Source organism: Cydia strobilella, chromosome 18 (genome assembly GCF_947568885.1).
Source record: "Cydia strobilella chromosome 18, ilCydStro3.1, whole genome shotgun sequence".
Classification (NCBI taxonomy): domain Eukaryota; kingdom Metazoa; phylum Arthropoda; class Insecta; order Lepidoptera; family Tortricidae; genus Cydia; species Cydia strobilella.
In genome coordinates this window covers 12,938,264-12,958,031 of record NC_086058.1, presented here as the reverse complement: position 1 = coordinate 12,958,031, position 19,768 = coordinate 12,938,264, and the positions used below count along the sequence as shown (strand labels likewise).

At 36.9% G+C, this 19,768-nt stretch overlaps 3 protein-coding genes across 3 annotated transcripts in view; all 3 read right to left on the bottom strand.

Moving 5' to 3' along the window:
* Positions 1–710: 710 nt before the first annotated feature.
* On the bottom strand, positions 711–10,264 carry LOC134749351 (deoxyribonuclease TATDN1). Its single transcript, XM_063684270.1, has 6 exons — positions 9,785–10,264; positions 9,482–9,661; positions 8,920–9,103; positions 3,308–3,511; positions 1,845–2,048; positions 711–828 (listed from the first exon to the last, which is right to left on the bottom strand). Exons 1-6 carry the CDS (start codon positions 9,816–9,818, stop codon positions 726–728), a joined length of 909 nt encoding a protein of 302 aa, XP_063540340.1. The 5' UTR covers positions 9,819–10,264; the 3' UTR covers positions 711–725.
* Positions 10,265–11,151: 887 nt separating this feature from the next.
* LOC134749260 (protein roadkill-like) lies at positions 11,152–12,973 on the bottom strand. Its single transcript, XM_063684150.1, has 2 exons — positions 12,816–12,973; positions 11,152–12,247 (listed from the first exon to the last, which is right to left on the bottom strand). Exons 1-2 carry the CDS (start codon positions 12,836–12,838, stop codon positions 11,368–11,370), a joined length of 903 nt encoding a protein of 300 aa, XP_063540220.1. The 5' UTR covers positions 12,839–12,973; the 3' UTR covers positions 11,152–11,367.
* Positions 12,974–14,229: 1,256 nt separating this feature from the next.
* The window catches only part of LOC134749559 (transmembrane protein 214), a 34,872-nt gene continuing 29,333 nt past the window's right edge, over positions 14,230–19,768 (bottom strand). The window contains exons 9-10 of the mRNA XM_063684549.1: positions 17,585–17,981; positions 14,230–17,082 (exon numbers count right to left, since the gene is read on the bottom strand). Of these exons, the coding sequence (XP_063540619.1) occupies positions 16,956–17,082; positions 17,585–17,981 (524 nt within the window). The 3' untranslated portion in view covers positions 14,230–16,955. The remainder of the gene's footprint in view (positions 17,083–17,584; positions 17,982–19,768) is intronic.

The following is a 19,768-nucleotide window of genomic DNA, read 5'->3' as shown; positions in this document are numbered from 1 at the left end:
CGAATCTCGTCCCGCCGGCGGTACAAAAGCCAGCTATACGGGTGATCAATCCAAATAGGTCAGTAGGGAGAAGTCAGAAACTATGAGAGATAGCGACATCTGTTCTTAGGAACCATGGCTTCGATTTTAGATTTAATAGGCATTCAATTTTTTTTTATCTTTCATACCAAACCGTCTGTCACCGTTAAAGCGTTCGCAAAATTTTATTGTATAGGAATTTTCATAGTACTCGGTTGAGTGATGTTGATCAGTCTGTTAAGTATGGTTGGTGCAACTGGCCCTTATACTATCAATTTTATTTCTAAAGAATGCAAATTAAATGCTAAAGAATGAAATAATTTATAAACTTGGCTAAGGAGAGTGAACTGTAAGGTGTCATACCCTAGCTGACCCTGTAAGAATAAGGTAGGATATACAGGCTGATCAATCCAAATGGGTCAGTAGGGAGAAGTCAAAAACTATGAGAGATAGCGAAATCTGTTCTTAGGAACCATGGCGTCGATTTTAGATTTAATACCTAATAATGCCATGCAAACTTTTTTTTAACTCTCATACATAACCGGGAATCGAACCTGGTCAATATTCTTTATTGTAATCGACAAAGACAGGTGGAGACAGATGGAGGAGGAGGATTATACCCGTGGGGACCACTAATGTGGGATAAAGCTAAATAATAAAATAAAATAAAAACAAATCCTTTGCTCCATTGTTAAACAAAAAACTATTTATTTATCGGGAAAGAACAACTTCATAGTATTAGTGTATATTACATCTGCTAGCTCGTTTGCATCTTCATTCCGAATCGCTGCCAAGATTTCCAAAACATGTCTGGAAGAGATGATAATAACTTATTAAATAAAGAAGCAATAAGTTTTTGGCAAAAATAATTAATAATTTTTGGAAGAAACTTATCGCTGACTGTACTTTCCTGTACTAATGCTCATCGAGGCAATTCTAACAACCACAAAACACAACTAGTTTGCGCTGCTTTACTTACCACAGAGTTTCCATCGTCTCCTCCTGTCTTTACCATCAGATCAGCTCCATGTCATCATATTATTGCATTGTCATCCGATTTACATATGTATGCAAAATTTCAGTTCAATCGGAAAGTGGGTCAAATTTAGGAGTTAGGACCCACACTAACATACATACTAACAGGGCAAGTTAAATAAAAGCTTGTAAAAACTAAAAAGACGACCTTCGTGGCACTTACGTCACTAATAAAAATAAGTTTTGTGCAAAAAACTCATTAACGGCTCATCCAATCACGTTAAAAGAAATTCTTATGGAAACATCAAACATTTATTCAGCAAATAGGCCACAGGGGCACTTTTACATGTCAATTTTTACACGCAATACAAAACCAAAATAACCAAAATTTACAAAAAAAACAATTACAAGTATAGAATCAATAAAATATTAGATACTTTGTCAGAGATGTATTCAGTCTAAATGTCTAATTACACAAAAAAAAACTAATAAAAAATATACAATCAACAGACAATTACTAAAATTGTTTAACATCAAATACTATCGCTTATCGCTATATAATCGCTTTAACAACAAATACTAAAAACAAAATAAAATCAATATTTAAATGGGGCTCCCATACAAAAAACGTGATTTTTTTGCCTTTTTTTGCGTAATGGTACGGAACCCTAGTGCGCGAGTCCGACTCGCACTTGGCCGGTTTTTTCTGATTTATTTTTCACATTTTTGTACGCCCGATTCAACAGTATACAAGAGTAGATATTCTATAAATATCCAAAGAGGAAAATGAGGACTACGTTTGTATGGACATGCGTTTTCGCGCGGTCCTCCTTTCGTTTAAAGACACTTACACAATGTTAACAGGTTCATTCCTCCCCTTAACTTGACACTCTGCAGAATGCTTCTCCTTCTTGACCGCCGTAACCTTGGTTGTCACATGCTTGTAGCCGGGGTGCGTCGGCTTGACTTCGCACCACGGACAGTCAGTCTCTATCATTAGCCGGTCTCTGGGTATCTTTGCTGCTACTGCCAGGTTCTCCTCAGTTCGTAGTGAACTGGAAGTAAAAAGTTAAACAAGTTTTTTAACAAGCAATAAATTTAAAAGTAGATAAATTACTGCCTTGGGTGATACTTCAACTCACGGCTGGATCGATACTCCAGCGCTCTGCCAACTGAGCTACCAAGACCTCATCCATAGTCAGCAAATCTTTCCACTATATGGGTCTAGGGGGCCCTAGCGACATCTACCGTAAGTGCGTTACACTTATTAAACGGCCACTGGAGTTCCAAGTCATATTGGAAATTCACCAGTTCCACTTTAAAATTTATTCTAAGCTTAAATAAGTTAGTAAGTCCAAAATAAATTCGAATATCTTTGTCTATCGACTATTTAATCACTTTAAACATTTTTAAATATGGAAAAGGGAACAAAAAGCCAAATAGAGTCAGACCAACCAAGTCTGCAACGATTTTGATAGCACACGCAATGTGTTATTTTAAACGTCAAACTTCAATGAAATTATTACGTATAAATAATACTTGCACTGCGTATGCTATCAAAATCGTTGCAGACTTTTCTTGGTCTAACTCTAGAACATTGGTAAGCATTATACATACATACCTAATTATATAATTATGTATTGAACTTGTGGATCATACTTGCATTACTGGACTAATGTTAAATGGCTATACGGTTACAGATATTGAAATGACAGTTTAATTGGTCCTATTACTCCTATTTGTCTGACCTATATGTAATACTTGTAGTAAAAAATTGGCCAATATTATTGTCATTACGTCAATATATTATTTATATTTAAAAAAAGACGCGGAAAAAAGTGCAAAATATTGTGGCCGCAAATTTAACAGCTGAGGTAGATAGCGCGGTACGCAGTAATTTTACCAGAGCTGAACGCTCGTATGCCACCATCCAGGGGTCCATTTCTTGAACGGTATTAGTCTAATATTATTACCGTTCGAGAAATGGACCCTTGGGGCCCGCATCTCAAAAGCTTGTAGCTTGTAATACAAGTGAAAGTCCCTTTCTAACAAAAGCTCTCAAAAAGTGACATCTGCTTGTATTACAAGTTACAAGCTTTTGAGAAACGGGCTCTAGGTATAGACTCACTATCCATTGATGTCGATATACATCCCCAATGCTAATCTCTTCTCTAAAGCCTGCTCCGTTCCATCAAAGGAGTAGAGCATACTGCCAACTATGGACTCTTGGTTACAATGCAGTATGTTCACTAAACTGTGAAATGTGTGTTATGATAGTATGACTTACAACAGTTTAGTCTTAAGTTCTACTCACCATCCATTGATGCCAATATACATCCCAAATGCTAATATCTTGTCTAACGCATGCTCCGTTCCATCGAAGGAGTGGACCACACCGCCAACTATGGAGTCTTGGTTACGGTGCAGTATGTCTACCAGGTCGTCGGCTGCGGCCCGGCAGTGTAGGAAGAGTGGTAGGTGGAATTCTTTGCTTAGCTGGAGCTGGTATTCGAAATATCTGCAGAAAATTTTTATGTTTTTTTTTTTAAATAAAAATTGTGTTATAAAAGGTTCAGCTTCCTATAACAACAGTAAAAATAATTAACTGGTATTTTTTCTAAGAAACAAATCAAATTATTTTATTAATTAATATGAATAAAAATAAGGCGGGAGGAAGGTTACTCGGTTAAAAAAGTGCTTAACATCCAGACCAAACAAAAAACAGGGGGCAGACCACCAGCCTCTTGGTGGTCCACTATCAATAGAGACTTGCGAAACCAAGATATCTCATCGTTGACAACCCAGGACAGAAGGACCTGGCGCAGACGCACAAGAAGGCCCGACCCCAAATGAAGTTGGGACAAGGGAAGAAGAAGAATTAATATGAATCAAGTTCTTTAAGTAGGTGGTAGTGGTGTGACCACTATCTAAATCATATTTAATTGTAACAGTCGCTTTTGCATTGTTTCGTTTAATTTTCAATAACGCAAAATCAACTCTTATTTTCTAGACTTTAGGTACAGATTTCAGTGGCATTTGGATTTTTCATTTGTACGGGCTGGGATGTGGTCGAATGGGCTGTTTCATGAATTTGAACCATATAAATAGAATGGTCAATAGAGCTGTCAAGTAACGAACCGTATTTGTGCTACAGCGTAAATTTAATTAAAAATCTAGTGAAATAACAACTATCTGGTTACGGAAAGTGTACGGCGGTACGAAATATAATTAGTGACAATTAAATCACAAACTAAAAGTGACAAAAACAGTGCGTAAAAACCGAAAAGCGCGAAAACAAAAAACAAGAACAAACATAACTATACGTATAACTAGTTATCATAACCTACGAACTGTCACATCTTCTTCTTCTTTTAAAATTATGGCTTCAGCCCAGTGGGACTATTTCGCCAGTATCAAGGTATTGAGAGGTTTACAAACGACAAAAATTGTACGGTTGTACAAGACAGTGTACGGTGATTTGTTTGCTCTTGTAAATCGATAGCTAGTCTTTACAAGAAGCACGTGGACTACCGGCCGTTGACTCCAAGATGGTGGTTAAACGCGCTTCAAAATTAATTCTCCATTCACTGCACACTACCACATTAGTTTACTGTATAATAAGCTATCGATATTACACTTTAAACAATATTAATAAGCAAAAAACAAAGTAATTAATCACGATGCTAACTATCAAGATGGCGCTCGAACCGGAAGTCCGAACTGTCACATATCGAAACACGATATCCGGTGTTATGACACTTAAGCTGTCAAATACATAAGAAGTTGCCAGTACAAAAAGCTACCAAAGACAGAATTAGTGTTACCAAGTACTGCTCAGTGTTGCACGATATTAAAAATTCCTACCAATTAGTAGAATTTTCAACAACTATGGAAAAACTGATAACACAACTAGTAGAAAAAATGGAGACCATGAACATAAATATAAATAAAATGAAGGAAGAATACAAAGACCAAATGAAGGCACAAACAGAAAAACTCACCACTGATTTGGCCTCCACAATCGATGACAAGCTGAAACCACTCTTTGAAGAAAATAAGGTACTTAAAGACAAAGTAGAAACTCTAAACAACAAAGTCCGAAGCCTGGAAAAAGAAACAAGAAGGAACAATATTATTCTTCATGGAATCGATGAAACAGAGGAAAATAATAACGAGCTCCAAAAACTGGTCATTGAGGCATTCAGCACGGTGAGCACAGCTGCGGGATCAGAACCGTTCGATAAGTGGGAACTGAGTGACGTCTACAGACTGGGCAGAAAGCAAGAAAAGAAACGTCGACCCATACTAGTAAAACTTACCCTCGCATGGAGAAGGACAGAACTGCTAAAAAACAACAAAAAGTTTCCCCTGGACACCTATGTCACAGAAGACTTCCCAAAAGACGTCTTAAACACAAGAAAAGAACTCAAAGCAAAGATGCAAGAAGAGATCAAAAAAGGAAACAACGCAGTGATTCGCTATGACCGACTCATAATCAGAGAAAGATCAAACGCAACAGAAAAAAGAAAAAGGTCACCAACGATAACACCAACAAAAAAAGACTCCGATGAAGAAGTGCCCCAGAAGGCACCAAATAAAATAATAAAATGAAGAACCTGTACGCAGAAAAACACTACAAAATGACATGAAACTGCAGGGAAAGAAAAATGAAGAGAATTGGAGGAGGCCTCCACTCAAAGAGGGGTCCAAATTAAATTAAATTAGTAAATAACATACACAAACTTAACACTAACTACTAGCTATAAGAAAATTACTAACAACACGCAAAAACTTTTAATGTAAAATTGGAAATTTGGAAATAAAGGCTTTTTTATTTTATTTTATTTTTATTTAAATAGAACGGTAAATTTGCTTTTTAAATGGGCTTGTTTCTGTTAGCTGTGTGGGTTATTAGTAAACTGTATGGGGCCATTGGAGAAACCAAAGGACATCATGGTGTGGGTTTTCTCGTGAAGAAAGTATATAAGACCCAAATAACAAGCTTTATAGGCATATCTGAAAGAGTGGCTTTACCAAAAATGAACTTAAATCATGGCCCACTGTCATTAATTCAAGTATATGCTCCAACCGAAAGTGCGGATGAAGAAAAGATTGAGAAATTTTATCAGGACCTGAAAAAAGCACTAGATATGGCAGACAAGACCTTTCTAATCATGGGCGACTTCAACGCGAAAATTGGCCAACCAAGACAACACGAGAACCCAATAATGGGCAACTATGGATATGGACAACGAAATGCAAGGGGTGAACGCTTGATAGCATTTGCTCATGAGAATAAACTCTCCATACTGAATACCTTTTTCAAGAAGAAGGAATCTAGAAAATGGACCTGGAGATCTCCAAATAACAAATCAACAAATGAAATTGATTTCATACTTAGCCCAAACCCCAAAGTAGTAACAAACATAGAGGTCCTCAACAAAATAAATTTCCCATCAGACCATAGGATGCTTCGATGCTCACTGAAAACAGAACAATCTAAAATCAGTAGACGAAAATTTACATCCACAACAAATAAGCTGCAGACTGCGCAAGACAAAGAAAAATATATACAAAATTTAAAAAGAAACATAAAAACTCTGAGTGAAACAACTGAAAACAGGGAAAATGTTCAAATCATCAGCAACACATTAGAAGAAATAATAATAAAAAGCATGAACATAGCCAAAATGCCTGATAAAAGTAATAATTATAAAATTATCAGCGAACAAACATTCAAGTTAATTGAGAGGCGGACAGAGCTGCTAGCTACAAAAAATAAGTCAAGAGAAATGAAGAATGAACTTGGAGAACTATTCAAAAAAACAAGTAGAGCACTCAGAGACGATTACGAGGTCTACAGAAAAACAGTAGTCGAAAAAAAAAAATATGACAAAATTCCGTAGCACCAAGAGAGCATATAAAGACCTCTCAACACATAAGAACTGGATACAGGGTTTAAATGATAAAAAAGGTGAATCAAGAGATAGAAATTATATAATAAAACATGCAACAGCTTTCTACTCCGACCTATATAAACAGCCTACAGATACAATACAATATGAACAAAATAACCCTGCTCTACAAGTAATGGCACGAACATCAACAGTAAACCCAATAGACTCAAAGGAAGTAATGGTGCATATCAAAAGATTAAAACCTGAAAAGTGCCCAGGCCTGGACCAAGTCACAAATGATGCCTTAAAAATCGGTGCGCCTATATTAGCCGAACACCTTGTCAACATTTTCAACAGAGTATTGGTAGAGGAATTAGTTCCGACACAATGGTGCCAATCCAACATCATATTGCTTTACAAAAAAGGAGACCCGCTGGACATCAGCAATTACAGGCCAATCAGCCTACTTTCCTCAATCTACAAGCTCTTCTCATCAATATTACTAAGCAGAATAGCACCAGAAATTGACAAAAACCAGCCGATCGAACAAGCCGGCTTCCGGCCACAATACTCAACAATCGACCACATACATGCCATCGAACAAGTTGTAGAAAAATTCAAAGAATTCCGAAGACCACTGTATGTGGCATTTGTGGACTACTCAAAAGCATTTGACAGCTTAATACACGCATCAATATGGAACACATTAAATAAGAACAAAATTAATGAAAAATACATCAACATCATAAAGAACATCTACTCCAACAGCGTCAGCAGGGTGAGACTGGAAAGGCTAGGAGAGAAATTCAAAGTCGGAAAAGGTGTGAGACAAGGAGACCCCCTCTCTCCAAAACTTTTTATAGCGGTGTTGGAAGAAATCTTTCAAAAACTTCAATGGGAAAAGGAAGGCATATGGATATCAAATAAAAAACTAACACATTTGAGGTTTGCGAATGATATAGTTTTATTCAGTGACACTGCCAAAGGTCTGGAGACAATGTTAAAGAGGCTAAATTCAGAGAGCCAAAAAGTGGGCCTACACATGAACGCGTCTAAAACCAAAGTTATGACGAACAGTCACAAAAAAAGTATAACTGTAGAAGGAAAACAAATAGAATACGTGGATAACTATGTATACCTACGTAAAATGATTTCCTTTGACCCCAATAGCAACATAAACGAGGTGGAAAGAAGGATAAACATAGCTTGGAGAAAATACTGGTCACATAAAGAAATCCTAAAAGGAAACTATAGTTTAAAAATAAAGAAAATAGTTATGGATTCCTGCATTCTCCCCAGTTTAACCTACGGATGCCAGACATGGGTCTTCACCGAGAAAGTTAAAGAAAAATTTTTATCATGCCAACATGCAATGGAAAGAAGCCTATTGAAACTAAGAAGAATAAACAAAGTAAAAAACATAGATATCCGGATGAGAACAAAACTGACAGACGCACTACAGTTTAGTTTAAGACAAAAATGGAGATGGGCTGGACATTTGGCTAGATACAAGGACAAGAGATGGACCATACAAACAACCAAATGGAAAGGCCCACTGGGCAAACGTAACTCAGGAAAACAAAGAAAAAGATGGGTCGATGACATCATAGCAATTGCAGGAAATACTTGGGAGAACAATGCTACAGACAAAGAGAAATGGAAAAAGATGGAGGAGGCTTTTACCCTCAAGGGATCACACATCATAAAAACATAACAAAAAAAAAAAGTCAATTTTATAATAGATGTGCGAGAAACAAAGCTTAAATAATAATAATAATAATAATGGGGCCATGCAAAAAAAAATTAATAGATTTTTTTTTATACCACGTCGGTGGCAATCAAGCATACGGCCCGCCTGATGGTAAGCAGTTGAGTTGAGTTGTTGAGTGGTGAGGATTTTATTTGTTTCTGTGCTTATCTTAAGGATTCGCGTGTCCTTCACTTATACCAATGCCCTTCCTTCAGCCCATGGGGATCTTTTGTGTAACAGTTTATAAAATTAAATATTCTCAAACATCCAGTCACTTACTTCAGTTGAACATCTTTTTCACAGAAATGAAGCCTCTCATAGTCCAGTCCACATTCTCCGATGGCCACCACTTTGTCCTTATTAGCGGCAATGAGAGCCCTAAGATCATCAAGGTAGGCCTGAGGGTCCTGGACAAACTCTGTGCACCGAGTTGGATGGCATCCTACAGTAGAGAACAATCTCGCTGAAATTTACCATTCCAGATTTTTGAGACACAGTTGAGTAATTTAAGTACTTTAGACTTACTATTGCTGTTTATATTATAAACTGACTTTTAAGTTCTCTTAACTATTTGACTGCCAAAGACGGCCATACATATGCATGGTTGGTTACATACAGTGCCTTCATTCAGCCTTCATAAAAAAATACATTTTGCTCACAGACGCTACCTCCCTACACCAAAATTATGTGTTGTTAATTTAGCTGACTAATAACAAATGTCTTTGGGAATCTGCTTTGTCATTATAAATGTAGTACCTAATAAGTTTTCATTGTTACAATCATGAATTTATTGGAAACTAGAGTGACTGCTAAGTTGGTAAAAGTATATTGAAATACATACAATCTCTTTGGGACAATTCAATCGCCTTCTTGCTATCTGTAACGCTGCCTCCAGTGATAATCATCTTGTCCATGCCACCGGCCCAGGCGCGCGCTAGTACCTTGTCCAAATCAGGTTCATGCTTCTTTGACCCATGGTAGACCCCTTGGTACATATCATCTGTGAGGTTGGCTCCAATATCTGAAAACACAGATTAAAGTACTGTATCAGTCAAGTATCAATTTATTTTTTTAAACGAAGTCATTAGGACTAGAGATAGTAAAATCAAAAGTTTATTCATGTTTTGAACACTTCGCACCTTACCTATATATTTCCTAAGAGCGGACATTCTTCTCATGTGGAAACTGGAGTTGCGTTGGAGTTGAAGCTGGAAATTAATTAATAAAATTATTTGTATTCTTTTAGTGTTTTTTTTTCTGTCACAATATGAATAGAAATACGAGTCATACGAGGTTAGGAGAGGTTAGGTATCAATATTAATTAAACCGACAAGTTATGGATGGTCAGTTCAGTTCAGTTTTTGGTTCTTATGGCATCTGTCCATTGGGACAATTTTGCCAGCATCAAGGTTGTGGGAGCAGAATTTCAGTATCAGAACTTGATCCAGTCCGTGTAGATGCTTGATCGGTTGAAGAATCTAAACTACTATAGGAATAAAAATAGAAAAAATGGACGGCCAGAAAAACCAATAGAAACTATAGAAAGTAATGAGCCAACTGCCAGGATCAGGTTTTTTTTTTTTTTTTTTTTAAAAGAACTACAGGAAAGTTTGGGAAAACAAACAGGTAAAAACTTTTAAAAGGAGCTAAAGCTTGATATTAAAATCTTTCATAAACTTAGCAAGGACATTAACAAAGGTAGTGTTAACCAAAGTAAGGATATGGTTTATGTTAACAGGACGTTGAATATAGTCAGGAAGAAAATCATAAAAACTGGCATGAGTATTTGGACAGTTGAAGAAGATGTGATCAAGAGTGCCTTCCTCCAGGCCGCATTCACATAATGAATGATCTAGAATATGGATTTTAGCTAGCCAAGCAGGGGAAGTATTGTGGCCAAGTCGAAGACGAATAATAGAGGAGGTAACTGACTTGTGAATCTTATGGTATTTGAAAAACCAAGGTCTGACAATGGAAATTAATTAATAAAATTATTTGTATTCTTTTAGTGTTTTTTTTTCTGTCACAATATGAATAGAAATACGAGTCATACGAGGTTAGGAGAGGTTAGGTATCAATATTAATTAAACCGACAAGTTATGGATGGTCGACAAGTGATACAAACACGGCAGTTGACTTTGACAGCGAGCGTTCAGAAATATGCAGTGAAAGTAAGACCGGTAAAAATCATATTATTGATATTCACATTTCCAAATCACATATAATCTAAGTACTTATTGCAAGTATCAAAACTAAACTAATATAATAACTTGGAGAAATAGGTTTATTATAGCAGCTTACATTATGAAATTTGAAGTCAATATCTGAACGCGTCAAATATTCGCGCGAAAAATTTATTTTCCATCACTACTGACACTACTCACTTCATGACTTTCATGAGGTTTATTCATTATTCATTTTATGAATTTGCCTTTTCGTTATCAGTTATAATAATTACAGGCCTTAAAACTGAGTTGTATTTTTAAGTACCAGAAAATAATTACCACAATACTTTGTTAACCAATATTTATTAGTAAGTAAATAACAAAAGCATAATTTTACTATAAATCTATGATACAACATATGTAAGGTAAAGGTATAAAATATAAACAATCGAATCACTTCTGTTTATTTTAAGCAGGCCTGCAATTGCCTTAATCTTAATTTATCACCAAAGTCAATGGAACTTTCATTATGGAAGACAAATTCTTAATTCAAAGAGTATATTCATTCTTCTTTCTTTGGCACTTCACAAATTGCCTTGTTTTTTCCATTCAGATCCTCACTCTTCTTGGGTTTAATCATTTTTTGATTAGCAACTTCAATCACATCCCTTGGCTGTGCTCTTACAGTCCTGAGAATGGCAAATGTCAACTCTGGCATATTGTTAACATAGGAAAATTCCAAAAGGTCATAAAGGTTTTCTGAAGTGAGTGAATGAGATAGCTTAATAGTACATTCTGCTTTTAGGTCCTCAATAAAATAGCATGTAGCAATGAGCAGGAGAGGACACAGACCATCTTCAGGCATAGTGCCCAAGTACATGTATCGCTTAAGGTTTTGGAGGGTCTTAAGAGTGACTCCTTCTATCTTAATGCGTCCAGCATTTGTCTCCTTCCATTCCCCGGAGATCATTCGCCTGAATACATCACTATGTGCAGCAAGGATGGCTCTATGCACAGAGACACTTCCTTCTGCTGTGCTCAATTGGAAGTCAGTAAAATCTTCATCTAAATATATAAGGTCTAACACTGACTTGCGCTTATTCACCCGGATGTTAACTTCTACTTTAAATGTTAATCGTGTGTTATCATATCTTTTTTGAAATAAATATAAATCCTGAGACCATGTTTCAGAACAAGTTGGGGTGTGTTCAAAACTTGGATTCTCACACTTTAATGTCATTTCAATGTTTAACATCATGGTTGATTCATGTTTCATGACGGACAAAAATAAGTCTTTATAAGTCTTTTTTTTTGTAAAAATTTTTATCAGAGCCAACCCATGGACATCAAATACTTGTTCACACATGCATTCTGAATCATGAAGTTTATCAATATAGAAATGACAATCAAAAGCTGTTCCACCCAGATGCTCTGTTTTAAGCCTTGAAATAAGAAGAAAAAGATTAAAAAATGAACCCTGGAAATAATACACTTAAACAAGTGCCTTGTTGCTTACATCTTGTATTAGTTATAATATAAAATAGGTATATACGAATAAAAACAGAATCTAAATGAAACAATTTTATTAAAGTAGGTATTTTTGTTTGCTTTACTGTACAGAACTTAACCTCCTAGCTTTTTTCTAATTTTACAAAAGAAAATTAAGGCACATTATAACAAATAGCATACAAGAAAAAAAGTTTTAAATAGTCGAATACTTCAGTGCTCATATATTGAACCTGTAATAAACTGTTTAGCTACTTTTAATAGTTTAATTTAAGATAATTATAAACTGCTCACCATCAGGCGGGCCGTATGCTTGATTGCCACCGACGTGGTATAAAAAATATATTATATTCATTATTTGTAATATTCACTTGTACGAATTTCGTAGATAACAGTGATGTTTCGATCTTTCTAACGTGCAGTTTTATACAAAAAAATACTGTCGCCTACTAGAAATTTGAAACAATTTGTCGGTGGACGATTAACGAATTCTAGAATACGTACAGTTTTATACTACAGGGATCCATTTTAAGATCTCAAGTAGCTCCCACAATTTTCTCTTTACGGACCAACTAATTACTTTAACTAATTGTTCAAATATGTTTACTTTAAAAATATTTTGTTCCATACGCGCCGTATACGCGCGTTAGAAATATAATATGACAGTATTGACATTGACAGGCTGTCAGCCGTTTATTTTTTTATCACTTCCGTCCATCTGGATAGGCTAAAGCACTAAGCCATACTGCTCGTGACTGCGGTGACTGATTTCAATGCATGAATCTAGTATAAAGGTGCCTCCACACTCATGCGCGAATCACGGCGCGAAGCCGCGAACGCAAGTGTGGAGCCTAGTTCGCTAATCAGCCCTTAAAAGTCGTAACACACCATCGCATCAAGGTCATTGTGCGACGCACAGATAAGTAAGAGCAAGATTTAAGGATCCTATTTAGTCATTATTCTGAGGATCTTCTATGCTTCAATGTCGCAGACATATGAAAGCTTATCAATGTTGCATATTCGTATAATATTTTACGTATTCATTTAATAATAATAATAAAATAGAAAACCGACGTAGAAGATGTGAAAGCACTAGACGTACTGGACCTCGACCTTGGTTCGGTTCGGTCAGACGCCAGTTCGATTGTGTAACTTGACTTCAAACTCGGATAAATCCATTCGGCCCTCTCAGCAAATATGTACTCTATTACCTATGGACGGTATAGAAAGGACGACAATCTCTTATGATAACCGAAATCGCATAATCTGATAGATAGATTATGGATTTAACCGAGTTTGAAGTTAAGCGACTCAATGGGGTTGGCTGTCAAAGGTTTGCCGAGATGCCGCCATAGCTTGCCTGCATCCAGGGCATTAAAAAAACAAAAATTGACACAATTCTAAAGGGACCTGCACACTCATGCGCGAAGCCGCGAACGCGAGTGTGGAGCCTAGTTCGCTATTAGCGAACTAGGCTCCAGACTCGCGTTCGCGGATTGACAGGGCAAGCTATGCTAGCGCCCTCTGCTAATTATTTCGACCGGCCAACCCCATTGTTAACGGCCGACAGAGAAATAACATACCTATATCTTCGTCTATGTATAGTTCTACCTCTCAGCAGAAAGTGTCCGGCGACGGGTTCTAGGTATTTCGAGTAATGTCAGACTGAAACTGGATTTTCTGCCGAAACCGAAGGTTCGGCTTTGCTCTAGTTTCGGCCAAAACTTAGTTATGCCGAAACGGAAACTTCGGTTGGACACTACCTAAAAGACGTAACACACTACCGCACCAAGGTCACGCTGCTATAAGATTTGGGCTGTTTCGCCGTTCCAGTGAGTATTGTATTCTTTGCTCCAGATTCAATGAAAAGGCTAGTTCAACAAGTGATAAAATATGTTAAAAAAATAAAAGTGGCACAAAAAATCACTAACAATATTTTATTGTGACTCCTTAAAGTAATTTCATACAGCACAACATTTATACTAACTCATGCGGTTATGGCCAAACTGAAGTTTCCAAACAAGTTGAGATTAAGGGCCACCCCGTCTAGCGTCTTCGGAGCGTCTGCGTCAAGTCAACTCTATGGCTGCTCATCTGCTGCTAGATGCAACGTTGGCGCAAGTGCGCAGCGAAGACATTTTACATAGCGCTGACTATTTAGACGGCGACGCTCTAAAGAAGCTAGTGTGGGCTGGCCCCAGCAGCTACGTCAAGTTTTAGAGAAAATATTTTGATATCCGAGTATTTCATTGTTACGTTTTTTGACCATGGGTGTTTATAAAGTTATATAAGTAAGTTAGCATTTTAAAAGGGGATAACTGAAAATTTATTCAAATACAATCTTTGATGTAAGGCTGTTCGGTAAGTTTACCCATTTTACTTGAAGTGTACTAGTATCTAATATTATTCAGTGTCTGTAAATACACTGCCAACCCTTGCTTTTGTCTTGAAAGAACATTCAGTATATCTCAACCTAAATAACAAGTAAGTAACTGATCTACAGCAGTTATTTTTTACAGAGAATATAAATAAAAACAATTTTCAGTGTAAACGGCACATTCATTACATATAACATCCACAGTTTGAGACACATAGAAATGTTCCCCTATTGTATATGTTCAACACACGATCAACACAAATAAATATACCCACTATAAAACTAGTACTAGCAAACTGTCATAAATTTAGAAATCTTGCATAGACCGCCAATTTGGTAGATATTTAATTATTAAACTCATAACATATATCTTATTTAACCCTGGAGTAATCGCGTCTTTCCGTGAAACGCGAGGGGAGCATTTTGCCGCCCAAACTTAAAATGTTTTTTTGTTAATAATGTACAAATTAGTTTGAAATCATTTTTATGGGATGAAATAAATCAAAATCTATTAGAAATAGTAACATTTCTTACAGTTACTAGGTTACAGTTAGTAGGTACTATAAAAAAGTTACCTTGACAAATGTACCGTGTTCAAGTAATCAGCTTTTCGCCACGGGCGGCAAAATGCTCATAGCGTGAGCACTCTAAGAGTTTTAATTCTAAAGATTACTTTAGTTCTTTGATATCTAGTACCATATTTGTGATCAGTTATGTAAAATGAATACACTACGCAAAACTCAATATGGGTGTGTTCACACTAGGTGTCTATCAGGCTGATAGTGTCAGCATAACTTTGACGGTTCACCTAGTGTAAACTAGTCCTAAAGATGAAGTTAGCTTTCAAGATTTTATCCGAAATATATATACCTAGTAATATACATAATAATTCGAGTTTTTCGAGCTCAAAGGGTCAATAATTAATCGGCAAATCTTAATGAAAGATTTGAAAAATTATGCAAAACTACGCGAATTCGATGATTAGTTAAAACTCAGTTCAGTCATTAAAATCAACGACTTGTGTTAAAATTGGAAAAAAAATAATCAAAAAATGCATTAGGAATGTTTGATTTCATCAAAAATACTAGCAAATGCATAAAACTATGATTTAAATGTCATGGAAGCGGTTGAAAGATATGATTTTTGAAGAATAACATCTAGAAATGGTGTTTTTTTCGATGCAAACGTGTTTCGAAAACTATTGTACTTGATTTAAAATGTTACCATGTCTAATTTGTAGAGGGGTTTTACAAATAAAATGTACAGTTATACATGTGTGGCTGAAGGGTTGCTCAATGAGTAAAAACTAAAAAAAAAAAAATGGTGCACGTGCCTCACTTTTAAAACGTTAATATACTCTGGCAAACCCACTTTGTCAGTAGAAAAACGAGAAATTCAATTTTTCAATGGCAGGACAACCCTTAGCCTACATTTGCCGCCTTTTTTTACTGACGCAATTGGCTTGCCAAACTTTAATTACTAAGAAGAAAATTATAAAGAATTTCGTTTTAAATCAAAGTGTGTTTGAGAGCCCAAATCGCCGATACTCATGTATGCTCATGTAGCTGCTAGAATACGATTTACAAAATTTAAAAAAAAAAAACGGACTTGATTGGAATAAATACATGAAAAGCTGTATAAAAGACAGCCATTAGGGCCCATAGACACAGAATCTACTGTTTTCAAAGCATTTTTACTTCAATGATTTATACAAAATTAAAAACAAATTGATTGCTACGTGCGAAGTGCGTGTTGAGGCGGGATTCCACACACTGGTATCCCGCCTTTAGAGGAACCAAAATAGAAAACCAACAGCGTATCGTAGGCCTAACATTTCCTCTTTACAATAACTAATCTGTCCAATAACAACCATATATCGGCACTACTTAGAAAAAAACTCGTAACTTGTTCTGTCAATCAATATAAATATGTCGTACATAATTATTTTCCATCGTTTTTTCACAGAAACGCACGAACGTGTCTTGCTATTTGCTATTTCAGTCAGTCTCGGTACAAAAAGTACTGAGGTTGACTGAGCTAGCATGACAAATACGAACGTTTCCGAAAAAATACTTATGCACTATCTGTATCCTGTTCCTGCCTTTTAACTTTGAGTAGCAGTGATACGAGGTTTTTTCAAAGTAGTGACGATATTAACATTGCAACGGACTGAGAACTTATAGACTTTCAAACAATTATTCAGAAATGAACTTAAAACGAGACCCTCCAGCACATGATGGTTTAGTACTTGCACCGCACGGCGGTGTTCAAGGTATCGCGGAGTACACGTCGACCTGCGTCCGGAGCCAGTGGAAGTATGTTGAGACGTGGAAGCGGGTCACGTTGAGGGCGCTCTGGGTCTTGTTCTGGAGGACTTCGGGGGCCCACTCGCCTCTGTAATGGTAAAATGTGGTGTTGTAAGTGGTGTGTGTGAGGCCAGGAATACACTTGTAAGTTTTACTTACGTAAGTAGGGACACAGCTATACTACAGAATGAGATATGAATATCGTTATCTCATTCTAGCAAATAGCTTTGTACTTTGCACGCTGTGGAATGACGACATACTTGAGGTTGGACATGAGAATGTACTGATTTTCGATGATAACTTTTTATTATTTTTTATGGTGTTGACACTATCACAGATATCACTGTTGGTGAAAATCTCTTTTGGAACTATAGCCAAATTTTCAAAAATCAATAAACTTGGTAACAGTTTTAGCTGTTAATGTGATTCATAATAAGCAGAGGTCGGACAGGTGCGATTTACCTTGTAATATGACATGTCTTACGTCATAAGGCAAATACCTCACTCATGCCGACCTCTGATAATAAGTTGCTCGCTATTCATCAACAAAAATATATTTACTGATCACCGACAAAAAAACAGGCACTTACATAAAAACTTTGGTCTTCAAATACTCCGAAGTAAACTGGTAGTATTCGACCGAATACTTCTTCACAGCTTCATACCCCGTCGTCGTGTATCCCACCACACTATCCACCAATCCAGGTATGTAATGCTCTATAGTAGCTACAACCACTGGAGTTTTCTCAACAACATAGTCCTTTATGTTGCCATAAATTATGCCCACTTTCTTAAGACCGACTGTGAAGGCGTCTCTTGACAGTTGTCCGTATGGTTTGGCTATTTCAGCCGCTTGGGAGTAGTAGATGGGTGTGTTGGTTTCAAGCCAGAGGTACCCTCTAGCGGAGGCGGAAAGGGACTTCTGCCATGCTCGCTGGCTCTGCTCGAGGATACCTAGATCGTTGAGTAGTCGGCCGGTTGCGCTCTCTGAAAGGATGGAGATATTTTATAAAAATACGTGCAATGTAAAGCATATACACACTTATTCTTAGACGGTATACATGTGGCCAAAGGCCAAAGGCGTCGCCAGCCGATGGACTACGTGGGGGCTAGTTGATATTGCCGAAGGCCAAGCGGAGCGGTGGAGGGGCGAGCGTTTTTTTATATTTCACGTATATGAAACAAAATCATAGGAACTCAAACATCGAAATTCGAAAATTGTCTATGTCCAACCCGTTCAGTCAGACACAAGGACAATAAACCCGTAACTTTCTTCAAACTTCGATTTTAGCTTGTTTCTATGACTTGGATTAGTAATCAAGGAAACTTTCGGATTGACGTTGATACTTTATTGATTACATGTAATTGCTCGCAATACGTGTCGTTCGCATGCAAAAGGGGTTATCATTGGTATAAATAATGCAACAGAACGTCGCATATGCTACACTTGCAACAAAACTTCTTTTGATGACATTTTAAGTAAGTCGTCAATGAAAACGGGTCTTTTTATATGAAATTTTTCATAAAAAGGAATCCCGTTCGCGCCCTTGAGTGTTGATTAAGGTCGATGTGGAGAAGAACGGCATTGAATATGTTTTGCTAGGAAGACTGTTATAGGGCAAGAACACTCGTATTTGTAGGTCACTCAGAGTCAGAAAAAAGCTTCACTCCCAGTGGCGTAACTAGAGGGGGGGGGCAAGGGGGGGGAGGGAGTACCCCGGGCGCCATCTAAGGGGGGGCGCCAAAATGGGCAAAAGGCAGCAGCAGGGAAACTTTTATCAGTCATCATGGGGCGCAAATTTGGTGCCTGCCCCGGGCGCCATATCCTCTAGCTACGCCCCTGGTCACTCCTTCTGCTCTACCGACCTTCTGTAGTGGACTATGTGTACAAACGCAAGAGTTAGAAGCGACGAAAGAGCTCGTAGACGGTCTTCTCTTATATATACGATCTTCCCCCATTTACCCCTTACATAAATGTATAAACGATCGGGCAAGAAAATGTTTGGGCCAAACTTGCGCGTAAGATAAAGTCTAAATCTCTGACCCATACCAATTAAAATAGAAAGTATATATCTTTCGCATTCATAGTTCACAGTATTTTAATGACACAACAGACATGATAAGAAACAGATAAAAGGGCATTGGGTTCATTCCAAACCTAATCGAGTAAATGTCATAACAAAGTCCGTTATCAATTATAAGTTATAACTTATAACATGCAAACGTGACAAATCGAGATTATACATAACACGTACGTGGCTCTTTATGATTATAAAGTCCACAAAGAAAGTAGTGTAAGTCAGGTATTTAGAGGGTATTTCATTAAAACAAAATTTCTCAGCTATAGGAGTAATTTTAGAAAGAAATAAGAAAGAAAAAGCATTTATTAGCATTTATTTTAATTAACTTATTACCGTAAAAGAGCTCATTTTTGCCTGTAGGGTCATAGATAAATAAGTAAGCATAATATAGTGCCCATACCATACAATAGTACATTGTGCAACATAAGGGCTTGCCCGAGCGATTTATAGACTCGAGTTTGCAATATTATTACACCCCGCGTTACACTTGCGATCCAAAAATAAAGTATAAAGACAAAAAACTGTTAATTATAATACTAAAAACTTCATAACTCCCTATGGAAAACGCTTTTTCTATAGTTCCCGCTAAGCCTGCATGCCATTCCACATTTACTGAGCGAGTGTGATGAAAAGATAAAAACCTGTTTATAAGAAGCTCTAAACCGAGCTTTGCGTAAACTTACTTATAATATG